Raw genomic sequence first — 14380 nt, 5'->3', positions numbered from 1 at the left:
ACCATGCTTGGGAGCCAGCTTAAACAGCTAATAAGCATGAGATGCTTGTACATAGCTTATCATGCTAGTACGATGTATGCTAGGTATCTGGCATGTGATGCTGGCAAGCATAAAAAAGCATATAATAGCTTGCTATGGTACCTACCTTACCATGCTAGGGAGCCAGCTTAAACAGCTAATAAGCATGAGATGCTTGTACATAGCTTATCATGTTAGTACGATGTATGCTAGGTATCTAGCATGTGATGCTGGCAAGCATATACTAGCATGAAAATCTAGCAGACCTAGCAATACATAGCAAAAACTAGCAAATTTTTGTTGCTAGTACCAGCATGAATTTTGACGTGGGAAGTAACCGAAAATACGCAAATTTTAGTACGTAGTTCTCTTTTTCTATTTTAAATGCTTTGTCGAATCCGATAGTATCGTCACAGAGATGCCAACTTGCTTTGAAAAAAAAAATATTTTCTAGTGATAAAGACACTTACGTTGTTTTCAGTTTAATATTTTTCATTTTACACAATGAGCACAACGATAGTTTTACATGCCTTGCCAGTCAGGCCACAACGGTAAATAACTACAAACTAAATTTTCAAATATTAGACAGATTTTGCTAGTTTTTAAAAAGTTTAGAATGACATATAGTCCTAGTCCTAGTGTTTAGATTTTATTGGGCACCTGGGCCGCGAAGCGCCCCCTATTTCATTCATCTGGAATTTTAGAACAGTTTTGGTTGAGCAATGAGGTAAGCAGGCAATGGAGTTGCTTTTATAAGACATATAGGAAAAAAGTGGTGAATTATGTAAGCCTACGAATTGTTTAGAAATAGTGGTGGATAAAAACCTAGTAAATTGATTTTATTGAACATAAGAATCACAATAATTAAGTAATTTTTAAATAAATTTTCTGTAATTTCATAAAAGTAAAAAGAGTGTAAATTTTATAGTTCTATATCATGTTATGCGCTGTCATCCAGCTGTTTTTCGCGACCTATGTGAAGGGTCAGTGTCAGCCACCGGTGGTTGACGCAGCCTAAATGTAATTTCAGTGTCAGCCACCGGTGGTTGACGCGGCCTAAATGTAATTTCAGTGTCAGCCACCGGTGGTTGACGAGGCCTAAATGTAATTTCAGTGTCAGCCACCGGTGGCTGACGCAGCCTAAATGGAAAATCCAGTGTCAGCCACCGATGGCTGACACGGCGCTCAACGTGTTAAGCAGTTTTTCACCACTACGAGTAAAAAATTCTGAATACGTAGCAGAGTAAAGGCAATTTTATTGCAGGTATCTCGTGGCTACATGTTTAGAGTAAAAGTAATTATTATTATTCTACAAGTTTAACTATTTAATTCTCTACCAATTTAATCAAACTTTTGCAGAAAGTGGAGCAGTTAACATCCCTGGTTGGTAACTATGTACTGACACAGACAGGGATACTAACTACTTTGCTTTCTGCAATAGTTTGGGGACGGGTGATTCATAAAAGCATTCGTACAAAATCCGAATCAGGATTTAAATAAATAAATAAAGGTAACTTAAATGCAGTCGTTGCTAATTTGACAGACTTACTTTGCTTTTACTTTAACTACTGCTAGTTTAATCATAGATATAATCAATGTTAGTTCAAAGCATAACTAAATCATTTTATTTTGAACTAAGTAATGGTGAATTAACCCTTTAATGGGCCCTTTATTTCTAGTAAAGGTAAATTAAAGTATTTTTGGAATTGAAATTGTTTTAAGAACAGTAATTGATATAAAAAAAAACTCATTAAGTTTATGAAAATGCCATTTTTTGTGGTAAATATATTTAAATCACCTATTAGGAACTTACTGACTTTTATTTTTCTTTATTTATAAAATAAATTCCTTAAATGCTACAAATTTCAATAGGAATTATGCATTTTATAACTTTTATACGTTTTTTAAAAGTGACAAATGGTTACCAATTTTATTCAAACTCACTTCAAGAAAGCTGAAGTTATTAAAAAATGAAAACCTTAATTAAAAGTAGTAAAACGTGGTGGTAAGTATACTTACCACGGCCTTCAAAAGGGTTAAATAAATCAAACACTTATAACCCCGCCCACAAATGAACTGTTAAAGAACTACTTTGGTAACCTGTTTTATCTTTTTTCCCTGATTGATACTGTTTTATGCTGGCACGTATTTGTGACAGTCGGTGGGAAAGGGTTAAACAAATTGCATGTGTATTTAATAATAAAACTTAAAGAATATGGCTAAGTAAGCTTACTTTTTAAAAGAATCATCCTAAAGTTGCATTTTATATAATGCTTTGAATTTTCGATATGTAGTCAGGGAAAATTACTTGAAATGAAAAATACTAAACTAAAAATAACATAAATTTCGCTACCATTAGAAATTTTTTTGCAAACTGGAATAAGTCTGCTGATACCGTACCATCCAACATTTAAGGTTTGTTAAAAAAATTTTTTAAAGCGGCGTCAAAGGGAACTGAATCAGATGTAACTCTTTGCATTCGAAAGGCGTCCCTTAGGCATCACTGTCACTAATAAATTACATACCACTCTACATGTTAAAATTTAGGTCTTTGTATAGTGACAACTTTGTTTAGTGATATTTAGACCTGGCAACCCATCCCTTCCCACATCAGAAAGCCTCCACACGGTGTCTTATAAGTAGTCTGGGCAGATTATTTAAAAAGTGAACCACTTCTGCGCATGAACCCAAATTTTATTTTAAAAGTACTTGAGAGAAATTTATCGTATATATTTGAGAATTGAATCTGTAGTGGTTGACAAGTAAATAAAACAAACCGATTATAATCATAAATTAAACACATTTTTAGACATATATTTGCTACCACTTTCTAATCTTTAATAGATTTCATATTTAATGGCTCTTTCAATTATAGGTTTACCTTTATAGAGGTCTGATCAGACTATCTACAAAAAACCGCGTTGGTCACCCTCAATGCTTTTAATTCACAGCTGGAATATTCACAAGATGAAATTAATAAGGCACCCAGAAATCTAAACAAGCTAGAACTGGGAGTAATGCTCATGCGTTATATAGTATGTGCGTCAATAATCAGCATTATGTTTTAAACTTTCAAAGGTTGCCTTTTTTTCTTGCCTTTGCCTTTTGGTTTCCTTTTTTAATCCTGTTTTTAACCGGTGAAAGACCCTCAAGTGTATAGGGTTTAAGCAATTAAAATTTTCAAAGCTTTTATAAGGATTTAACCCTTTCCGGTCCAGTGTATTCAGTTTGATAGCACTAATTTATCAAATTTTACAAACCACAAAAGATATCAAACGAATTGCTTTTAAACACGTAGTTGCCACTATTCCTTAAACGACCGGGACCTCCCTGGCCGAGCAGTATCATCCACCAAACGCTGTGTGAAGCGTGGAGGTGGCGAGTTCAAATCTCGCCGTAACTCTGGATGTATTCTTCGTGATGTCCTTCTACTTGACAAAGGTTTATAAGCCTAAATTGAACTCACAAGCCTGCAAATGTATGTAATTTCATTACAGCAACAAAGTTCTTTGAACAACAAAGAACGAAAGCAACATTATGTTATAGTATATTAGAAAATACAATATGTATATAAGAAGTTTTGTACATGTATTTGAAAAAGCATATTTTCTGTAAAAATAGTTGGATGATAATGTGCATCTGGGTTAGCACTAAATTCTGTTTCATTGAAGCAAACCGTACGGAAGAATTTCGTCACACGATATCGCATGATCGATAATTTATATTTAGCTTACTGTTTAAAAAACTAACGATGTGTGGTAATTCATCAAGATATACGCTTACAATTTTCAAACGTGAAGGTTGTTATAATAATTTGATAACACATTTATTAAAACAAGAATAAAGTTTTTAATATATAAACGAGGCTACCAGATAGATTGTAAAAATAAAATTGTTTGCAAAATCCGGAAATGCTACCATGTGCTCTAGCAACAATTTTACCTTGACCTCACTTGAGCTCAATATAGGTCTTAAAAGAACATGCACCCAGGAACCATTACTGGGATGCCTCGAATTTTTAATATTAATCTTATAATCCTACATTGGCTAATATAACCATTATTTAGCCAATATGGAACCTATATTGGCTAAGTAATGGTTATAAAATATCGGGTGAATCAGATAATTCTACATAGGGTAAAAACGGCCTTTTGAACAATTATTGCTCCAAGATTCATGTGACCCAATGAGAGCCTAAGTTATTTTGTTGCTCGTGTATGATCAAAAACCGTCATTCCATCACATATTATATCTGAGAAACAATATTTCCAGAGGTAGAGAATAAAATCAGGAATCTTTTTATTTAACTTAAAAAGACAACTATTCATCAATCTGACATTTCATATAATCGTATAAATTATTTCAGAATGTAGTGGGAAATACAGAGATTCCATCTGCTACGGATTCTCCCTAGTTTCGGAATTATTTTTCCTAGTTTTAGTAAGGGTATTTATATTTTAGTAAATTATAATTAAAAGAATTTTGACCATCAATTAACGCAAGTAATTTAAGCAGATATGTATATTTAAGGTCATTTAGATGAATTCTTAAGTTCAATAAATATTTTTTAATCTCTGTTTCAAAATAATTCTGCTTTAGTTCGCTGTCAATGAAAATCACTGGAAATATTAATTATTACTTTTGCAAACATGAAGAAAAATATTTTCTGAAACTACGGAGATCCTGTAGTTGTTAAAAGGTATGATAATCATCTATTTGAACTTTTAAAAACCTTTTTAAAACTATTTATATATAGCGAACAACATTTTTGTATTCTAATTTTTTATAACATTAATAAATACCTTTACAAGAAAGAAAAATATTTTGTAAAACTACGGAATTTTCTTAAAATTTAGAAGGTAACCGATACTATAATATATCTGATCACGTCTTCACATTGTTTAGTAAAATTCATATACTGTATATATTTACATCTCTTTCTAAGTTAAAAGAATATTTTTCTTAAACTTGACAAAAACTAAATACTGTTTCTGTTGTAAGGCTAAATTCAACGATGAATGGTACTCATTTTAATTACCTAAAATATTTAGTGAGCATTACCAATTTATCATTTACAAGTTTCTAATTTTACGGTCCTGATTTCAATCTATTTCTTGAAAAAGAAACAAACATTTTACGTGTCCATTAACTGGGAAGATTTAGCGCGTAATTTTAGCTAATATGTTAGTTGACAGATGTTTAAAATCATAAATCAGTTGTTGCTACTGAAAATAGCCTTCTCGCTTTTAAATATTACTTTTTAACTTACGAAAATTATTCAAGCGACTTTAGAAAACTATATTTGTTTAGATTTAAATGAGGCTGAAAAATGCACGGAATTCTTAGAAAGATATTTCGATATCTTATATTTATGATTATAAGAGGAACACGCAAATGAAAATATTGATAGACATCTTCTATCAAAAATTTGTGAAAATTATGTGTAGTAGTGATTCCTGAACCATATATTTGATTACATTAATATTGAATCATTAAAAGTATAAGAAAGTGGAATTAAACAAAAATGAAAACCAAAATTTAAATACAATAAGTCAAAATGGAAAAGAAAAGCTGAAAGTAGCATAAAACCAATATTGTTTTTGGTTCACAATTTAAATCAATATGAGAGAATTTAAATAAAAATTAAACGAAATTTCGGAGATAAGCATGTCAGCAAAAACAGTAGAAACTTCTTTAGGAGACACGTTGTTCCATGCCTGCCAACTTTTAATCCTTTCCATTATCATTTTTCCCAGTGGTATTAAAATGGAATTGAAACTTAAATTTTAAGCAAACAAATACATTGTATTTGAGAAACCTTAAGTTGACAACCATGATAATAGCGCATATTAATATATGTGCTTAATTTTTGTAAGAATAGTGGTGATCAAAATCATTTGAAAATTAAGTTTATAAAAGAAAAAATAGTATATATTTACTACCACTTTAAATATAAAAATAAAATCTTCCGGAAAATCCAGAAGAGTTGGCAGGTAAGTAATGTTCTGCTAGCATGCTGGTGCCTTTCTGTAGTCAGTGGTTTAACCAAAAACTGACTGTGAATCAAAGTATGAAATTTTCACATACCCAGTCAGTTTTTGGCGCTTGAAATTATATAAATTTTAAAACTAAAGTAATGTAAAAGTTGCTCGATCAACGTATACTTTTGCGTCTGCAGCCCCACTCATCTCAGAATACGAGCTTTTGTACAAGACAAAACTGTTTGTAACGAAAGGAAAAATTCAACTATTATGCAAGATTTTTAAGTCAAAATTAAATAGAATTCAATATAACTAATATAGTTGAAGAAGTACTGTTTTTGCTGACATGCTTATTTTTGAAATTTCGTTTAATTTTTATTTAAATTCTCTCATATTAATTTAAATTGTGTTCTAAAGACAATTATTGGACCGGGAAAGACAAAGACGGGGATAGCCTGGTTGATAGGGCGCTGGGCCCAAGTCCGAGAGCTCGTGGGTTCGAACCCAGCTGGCCGAAGACTCCCCATGTAGTAAATGGTGACTCCATAAACGAGTGTGACGTATGGGTATGGCAGAAGTCGAATTCTTGGTCATAGATGACGCCACTGGAAAACAAGAACAATCGCACATTTTTGCATAACAGACATACGTCAACAACAAGTAAAGACGAGTGTGAAATGCTGCAGTAGTGTTCTTGCTGACATACTTATTTTTGAAATTTCTTTTAATTTTTATTCAAGTTCTCCCACACTAATTTTAATTTGTGCATGAAAAATGATTTTAATCTTGTTATTTAAGCTTATTATTTAAGGTTGGTGTTTGAGTAACGCAACGTCATATACAAAGTTGAAAATGGAAAGTCTGGAAGAAATGGAAAATGGAAATGGAATGGCTGATCAAAATAATGGAAACACTTCTTTACCAACTCACTTTAAACAGTCTTTCTTTCAACAGCAAATGTTTTGGAAAATTTTACATAGCAAAAATTTTGATAAAATTTGAAAGATCTTGCTAGAAGATTTTTAGAAATGATGCAATTTTACCCTTGGAATTTGCATTCACAGAAATGTAGAAAATTAAAAGCTTCATTTTTTTAATGCTGCTATAATTAAAAAAGCCTTTTTACATAAATATTGCAATCACATAGATTTATTGAAAGTTGCTGGTACTAAAGCTGAAACGATTAACTTCCAATGATCATTTTGGTCGACCGACTTTAGCATTTTTAAAAATGACATCATTTCCAAAACATTTACGCATAATCTTTCAAATTGTGACAACATATTTTTAGGAATTTATAATCTTGCAAAACATTTGTCTCTAAAATAAAAAAATTTCATATAGAGTTGGTATAGAAATTTTTTAATTATTTTGAATAATCCCTGTAGTTTTATTACTTAAATATAAACATATTAAATTGTAATGCTGAAAATACTATACTATAGTTTTGCGTTTTAACTTATAAAAGTTATTTAAACATCTTAAGAAAACTATATTTGTTTATTTTTCAATGAGAGAAAAGAACGATTAGCTCTTATAGAAGCATTCGAATTTGTTAGGTTTAAGAGTAATGATCTAAAAAAATCATAAATAAATATTTTGATAACTTGATCAAAACTGACTGACTTCATCAAAACTTTATAACAAAAATAATACGTTGTTACGATTCTCTAAATAGTAGGGGAGAGTGGGGTCAATTGTAACAGGGTACGATTGTAACAGAGCAAAAATTTCGAGTGTCGGGTTATAGATTTGGTTCCTAGGTGGCGCACAAGGTGTATTTAATAAATCTACATGTACACCCCTGATGGCAACCATTTTTATGTACTTTTGAAAGAGTTACATCACAAAAGATATTTTCACGCCACGCAAGTACTTTTTTTGGTATTAGAATATTATATTGTAACAAAGTAATTTTGTTTAAACAAATAAAAATTAGTAACCGAATATGTAAGTGGACACTTTAATTAACATTTCAATAAAAAAAAAATTAGTTTTGCTAATTAACTAGCATTGTTTTTAACAAATGAAGCTGAAATGGCGTCTTGGGGACAATTGTAACAATAAGTAAAGGGACGATTGTAACAGCTGAAAATAAATAATCTTATGTTTACAAACCATTACTTAACTCTTTAAGAACCACCAATAGTTTCCTATATCATTTATATTATGTTGCATGTGCATTATTTTATTTGTCACCTTTCACAGCATAAATTAAAATTTTTAACCCCTTAAAGTTAAAAGTTTAACCCTTTAGGTCTCTGCTCATTATTATTTTTACTCCTAAAATATCACTACTATTTTGATCAATAAAAAAATATATCACAACTATGATAATATGTATAATTAACTATGTTTTAGTTGAATTTATGAACTGTTACAATTGACCCCGTAAGTGGGGACAATTGTAACAAGTGCACGACTGTCAAAAATTGTTAATAACTAATATAATAACATTTAAAATAAGGTTTTTATTATTTTCTTCTAGTAGAGGATAGTCTACTTTACTCGTCTGTCAATTAATACTAATAATATATTGGATTTTTTGTTAGTTAAAAATAGTTAAGTAAAAAGTGTTACAATTGACCCCACTCTCCCCTACTTTATATAAATGCATCTAAGATCCGTCACGACTATATAAAATATTTTTAATTAAAAAGTGTAGCTATATATTCTTTAACAACATTTGTCTTCTGAATTGTAATTGTTTTTGAACTTAGATTTGTTTCATTGTCATGTTTAAAACGTTTCCGCACACCATTCATTTAACCATCATGCTCAGTAACACATTTTTCCCATTTGTTCATGACTGCCATATGAAATGGATCATCAGTCGTATGTTTGGAAGTAAAAATTATCACATTTTGTCAATTTTGCTCCATGAAAATATCTCGGTGGTTTTAACCGTCATTTCATAATGTTGTTTTTCCTTCCCTAACAAAAAAATATATAAATAAATGAAAATAAACAATTGATATGTGAGCTGGAATGTATTTCTTCCGATGTATTACTGTACAAGGAACAGATAAATGCTTTTGTACACTTTGTACAAATGCTTTCCCTTTGTTTATCAATCAAAATATACCGGACCAGAGTGTCTGTTGCCTCGACAAATTTCGTGGTCTTTATTCCAAATTTGATGATTTTTCAAGGGTCTCTGAGCTAACTAATTTTTGAGATATTTTTCCAACCAATCTGATATTGAGAAATAGGAATTAGTTTTCTTTTATGAAAAAAAAAAAGAAGTAGCAATTATCAGATAAATTAAAAGAGGTTTTTCTTTGAGGCTTTAGGCACTCTAGTAACTGCTGTAGTGGCAACGTAGTTAAGTAGAAAAGGACTAAAAAAAATTCAATGTAACAGTTTGACTAAGTTTAGAGAAAATTTAAGTGTTTAGCAATAAAAACAGTATCAATAAATAGTAACAGAAAATAAATATGCTGGGTGTTTCATAATAACTGCTCTTATTGTTAGATTCCTTGTCGAAAATGAAGACAGATTGATACTGAAATCTAATGCATCAAGAGTGAAGAAGAGAGAAATGAAAATATCAAAACGTGCTTAATCTGAGGAGAAAATAGAAGTTGAAAGGCGATCGGTAGAAACATTTCTAATTTCATTTGGCAAACAAACTGGTTTCGATCATTTTCGGTAGGCTCCGATATCGGCTTTCACCCTCTTTTAAATATCTGCAATTTCTAATATGCATATTGTTTGGGCACGAATACTAAAAATTTATAATAATGGTTGTTATTTCTGACATGGATGCCAAATGTGTATAATAACTGTTATTTTTGACAATCGATACTAAAAGTGTATAATAATGGCAGTTAATTTTAACAGGGAAGCTAAAGATGTATAAAAATGGCTGTTTTAACAATGAATACTAAAAGTGTATAATAATGGCTGTTAATTTTAACATGGATGATAAAAATGTATAATAATGACTGTTTTGACAATGGATACTAAAAGTGTATAATAATGGCTGTTAATTTTAACATGGATGATAAAACTGTATAACAATGGCTGTTTTGACAATGGATACTAAAAGTGTGTAATAATGGCTGTTACTTCTGACTATGGATGCTAAAAGTGTACAATAATGGCTGTCAATTTTGTCAAGGATACTAAAATGTATAATAATGACTATAATTTTTTAGAATGGATTCTAAAAGTGTATAATAATGGCTGTTATTACATGAATAACTGCTGTAATCTTTCTAGTCTTAAAATGTAACACATATTTAATATGAGATGCAGTAAACTTTAAAAAACGTAAAATTTAATGAAAAAAAAATTTACGAAATACGTTTATAATTTTACAAAGATTTCAACTTTGATGCCTATGATCCACTCTAGTGACTAGTCTACTAATCGGTGACTGGTCTACGTACTATACTACTGATTGTAAAGACATGTAGATTATTAAACAATAATAAAAACGAAATAGAATGCTCTAGTTTTTACACAAATATACTTTTAACTCCCTTAGATATAATGCATTAAAAATGTCTCACAATTTAAAGCAAGTAACTTCGAAAAAAATAATAAAAAAGTGTTTCGAATCAGCACATTTAATCAGCACAGAATAATACTGAATTGAAATACAAACTTAGTTAAGTTCCAAATCGAATTGAAATTTGTCATATACTTTCTTACGGAGGGAATCGAATTAACTTGAAATAAAAACAAAATTTAATTCACTTAACTTAAAAGAAAAAGTTAAGTTAATGAAAACGAAATTCTGTATTAATTGAATTAAAGAGAAACAAAATACGAACAGAGTTTTAAAAAAAATAATTATAATAACAAAAATAATTATAAAAATAATTATAATAATAAAGAAAATCTAAATAATAATATAGTTTAACAAGTATAAATATTTTTAGGAAATTAATGAAAACTTCTTTTAGTTTGAAAAGAGATATAATTTAAAAACTTTTAAAAATTTCAAGGTCGTCTCAAACAATAAATGTTATAACTACACTGAAGAATATTTTTTGTTGTTGTTGCAGGAGAGTACAAACCTGCAATCTGTTTCCCTCTATACAATAATATATTCTGCACCGGGTTTTGTTATAAAATTCACTCCAGTGAATATTGAGTGCCCCCACTTCTCGGCTACGTAAGGAGTAGTCGGAAAGGGAGGGTGATAATGTATTTCAGTTTAAGAGCGATACTAGATCACAGATTTTTTCTTTTGTCCTTAATATTGCTTTCAAAGAAACACACAGATGTATGTATTTACATATAAACTAATACGTTCTTCATAAGCTGTCAATTCAGAGAAATATAAATATCATTTTTAAATGAATTGATTCCGGAACAATTCTAATTTCCAGATTTAAAATCCTCACACACGAATTAGATAAAATTAAATACTTTGATTAATGTAACAACAACAAAATTTCCAGTATAGAAGCATTCTTTTAAAAACCTTTTATCTTATTAATTTACATACCTGCCAACTTTTTATCCTTTCGAGGATGCTTTTCCCAAGTGGTAGTAAAATGGAATTTAAATTACAATTTTAGTCAGTAACATACGCTATGTTTTGAAAAAGCTTAAACGGAGTGCAAAGAAAGTAATACATATTAATTTATATGTATTATTATTATATGTATTATGTATAATTTATATGTTAATTTATAGTAATACATATTAATTTTTTTAAAATTATTGGTGGTCAAAAAAGATTATAAATTAAGTTTATAAATGCAAGGAATGTATAGAAAGCAAACATTTTACTATCACTTTAAATATAGAAATAAAATTTTACGCCAAATGCGTAAAAGTTGGCAGGTCTGAATTTACTATTTACATATTAGTGCGTGATTTATTCAATGACATCTTTTCATGTTTAAGTTTGCTTCTTTCCATTTGTCTTAAGATTAACGTTCAATGTTTAAATTTCTTTTTTTTAAATTTATATTTGTTCAATCAAAAAATGCATTTTTTTATTATTCATACTTATAAATTGGAAATAAAAACTATTATTACCAAATATAATCCGAAAACTAGTCATATGTTATACTAGATGGTATATATGTATTTTTCGCCATATTAAAAGAATATTTTTTATGATTTAAGAGCATACATTTTTATAATTAACTCGTAATACCATATTGATATTTTCTGTTTCACATTAGAAATGTTTAGTGTAGTAAAATAATGGTTATGGATATTAAAGCTTGAAAATTAATTTTTAGTGACGTTTATTACAGTGACGTTTTTGCACCAAACTATTTACAAGTATTGTTTCTAGATAGATACTCTGAGTATTTCCAGACTTTCCTTTAGATAATAGCACAATACACAGAAGCATGTCATTGCCTAGATTGGAATTATGATATTATTCACAAAAACGTTCTTAACACATTTTTTTTTTGTTCGAAAACGTGGCTTATCATTGTAATACCCCAAGTATTTTATGTATGGATTTCAAGTCATCAATGAAATCAATCTGTTTTTAACAATTAGGTTAGCATAGTAAATTTTACTTTCATAATGTTCATTGGAGAAAAAAAAGAAACTTAGCTCTTTAATTGCACCTTAATTAGGATTAGGAATTTGGTACTTACTTGGCAGACAGTGTCGCAGGTCTCTCTGGTGACATTTGCACATGAGATGAGAGACCATTTTCTTTCATTATAGGTATTAGAGTTGTACTAGATTTAAACGATACGCCGTTATTCAGTTTATTATCATTGGCGACACCTCCAACATCGTTCTGGTGCAAACTTGCTTTTAAACTCCGAATTTTTTCATCTGGAATAGATTCCCTTCGTCTACGATGCGAAGGCGATTCAGACGATGGTATCAGGCTGGTAATTCTGGTGGTGCGAGACACCCCTTCCTCGTTGAATGTTGTCACCAATCTCGTCGTGTACCCATCTGGTACGCGAATCAGAATCTCAACTTCCTCATCCACTGGCAACTCCTGAAGAACATGAAGACATTGCTCGTATGGTAAGTGCTCCAAATCTTTATTATTTACCTTAAGAATCTGGTCACCAGGTCTTAAGAGCCCGGTCTTTATAGCCTCACTCCCTCTGATGAGTTCGGCAATGACCAGACCAAGATGTTGAGGACGCGGGGTCACAACAATTCCAAGACCAAGTGACGGCCTCTTTGCTATACGCACCAAAACAGTTGTTGGCCATTTTGTTGATGTATTTTCCATTTTGTTTTTATTTCGTTTTAAATTGAAAGTAAAGAAGGAAGAAAATGTCACTATAAAACAGCAGTTGTTTTCTGGTTGATGATATAACAACTTTATCTAGTGATCTGATTCCAAAACAAAAATCAAACACATACTATTTTATCATTTTTAATAATTATCAAAATTCCTTCCAACTTTACTTCGTATTTCTTAATTTCCTTTTTCAGTTCATGGATAACAGAATTATTAGGTTTGTTTTATTTCCACTAAATATCAGCTACTTAATGTCGGTATTAATCTCGTAAATAAATCCAGTCCATAAATACATATCATAAAAATAAATTCTTAAAATATCGTCTGCGGTTCAAAAAAGTTCTTTTCAGTTATCTTCAACTACACCTGTTGAATAAGTTATTAAATTTCGTCGCATCTGCGGATGACGATCGCTGAAAGAAAATGTTGCATTTGTTGATGTGAAACTCTGGAAAAGCAAGACGCGCGCCATGCAGCTATGATTTTTAGTACCGCGCGTCGTTTAGAATGCGCGCGCCAATGAGCTCTCGATTCGCTCATTGACTGAAGTTCGAAGTAGGAGTGGCTTTTCCGTACAGACGAAAAAAGTATTGTGGAACAATGAGAAACTCATTTCGTCGGGAAGTTTGCGCTGAGGTAAGGAATTGATAATGTAAACACAGTTATGACAAATATAGATATGAATGATCGGGTTTATAAATACAAAAGTATATGCAAAATTATGGTAAATAATTTTGTCTTATTATCGTCTGTTTTCTAAACTTGAACTAATAATTATGATTAAATTTCAATAATCGGTTTTTTGTTTGCATTGCATGTTAAACTGTCAAAGAATTACTTTTTTTTTTTTACAGTGATTAATAACACTGGAGAAAAAAAAATTTCTTCTGTTGCATGAGAGTTTTAAACGAATCTGAAATATTTCGCATTGCTGATTTCAAATCTGCAAGTACAGTTTAATGCAATTTAATAATATATTCATAAGCACAATATTTTTAATATTAAGTGTATTTACTTCACTGCTACGTAGGGAATGACATAAAGAAGGCTATAATACATTTCAGTTTATGCTGCGTTACGTTAAGGTTACGTTCTTTTCTTTCTTTCTTTCTTTTTTCTTTTCTTTTCTTTTCTTTTTTTTTTTTTTTTTTTTTTTTTTTTTTTTTTTTTTTTTTTATTTTTTTTT

The 14380-nt window shown here is 30.2% G+C and overlaps 1 protein-coding gene across 4 annotated transcripts in view; it reads right to left on the bottom strand.

Moving 5' to 3' along the window:
• LOC107440636 (Nitric oxide synthase) overlaps positions 1-14380 on the bottom strand; it is a 182790-nt gene that overhangs the window by 164668 nt on the left and 3742 nt on the right. For 3 of the 4 annotated variants that reach the window (XM_071182103.1, XM_071182106.1, XM_071182105.1), the window contains exon 1: positions 12581-13325. The exons of the other annotated variant lie outside the window; for it this stretch is intronic. In XM_071182103.1, coding sequence (XP_071038204.1) covers positions 12581-13182 — 602 coding nt within the window. In that variant the 5' untranslated portion in view covers positions 13183-13325. Of the gene's footprint in view, positions 1-12580; positions 13326-14380 lie in introns of those variants that run through there. 4 annotated transcript variants of the gene reach the window in all.

Source organism: Parasteatoda tepidariorum, chromosome 6 (genome assembly GCF_043381705.1).
Source record: "Parasteatoda tepidariorum isolate YZ-2023 chromosome 6, CAS_Ptep_4.0, whole genome shotgun sequence".
Classification (NCBI taxonomy): domain Eukaryota; kingdom Metazoa; phylum Arthropoda; class Arachnida; order Araneae; family Theridiidae; genus Parasteatoda; species Parasteatoda tepidariorum.
The sequence above is the reverse complement of the archived record's forward strand: the minus strand, read 5'-3'. Positions and strand labels throughout refer to the sequence as shown.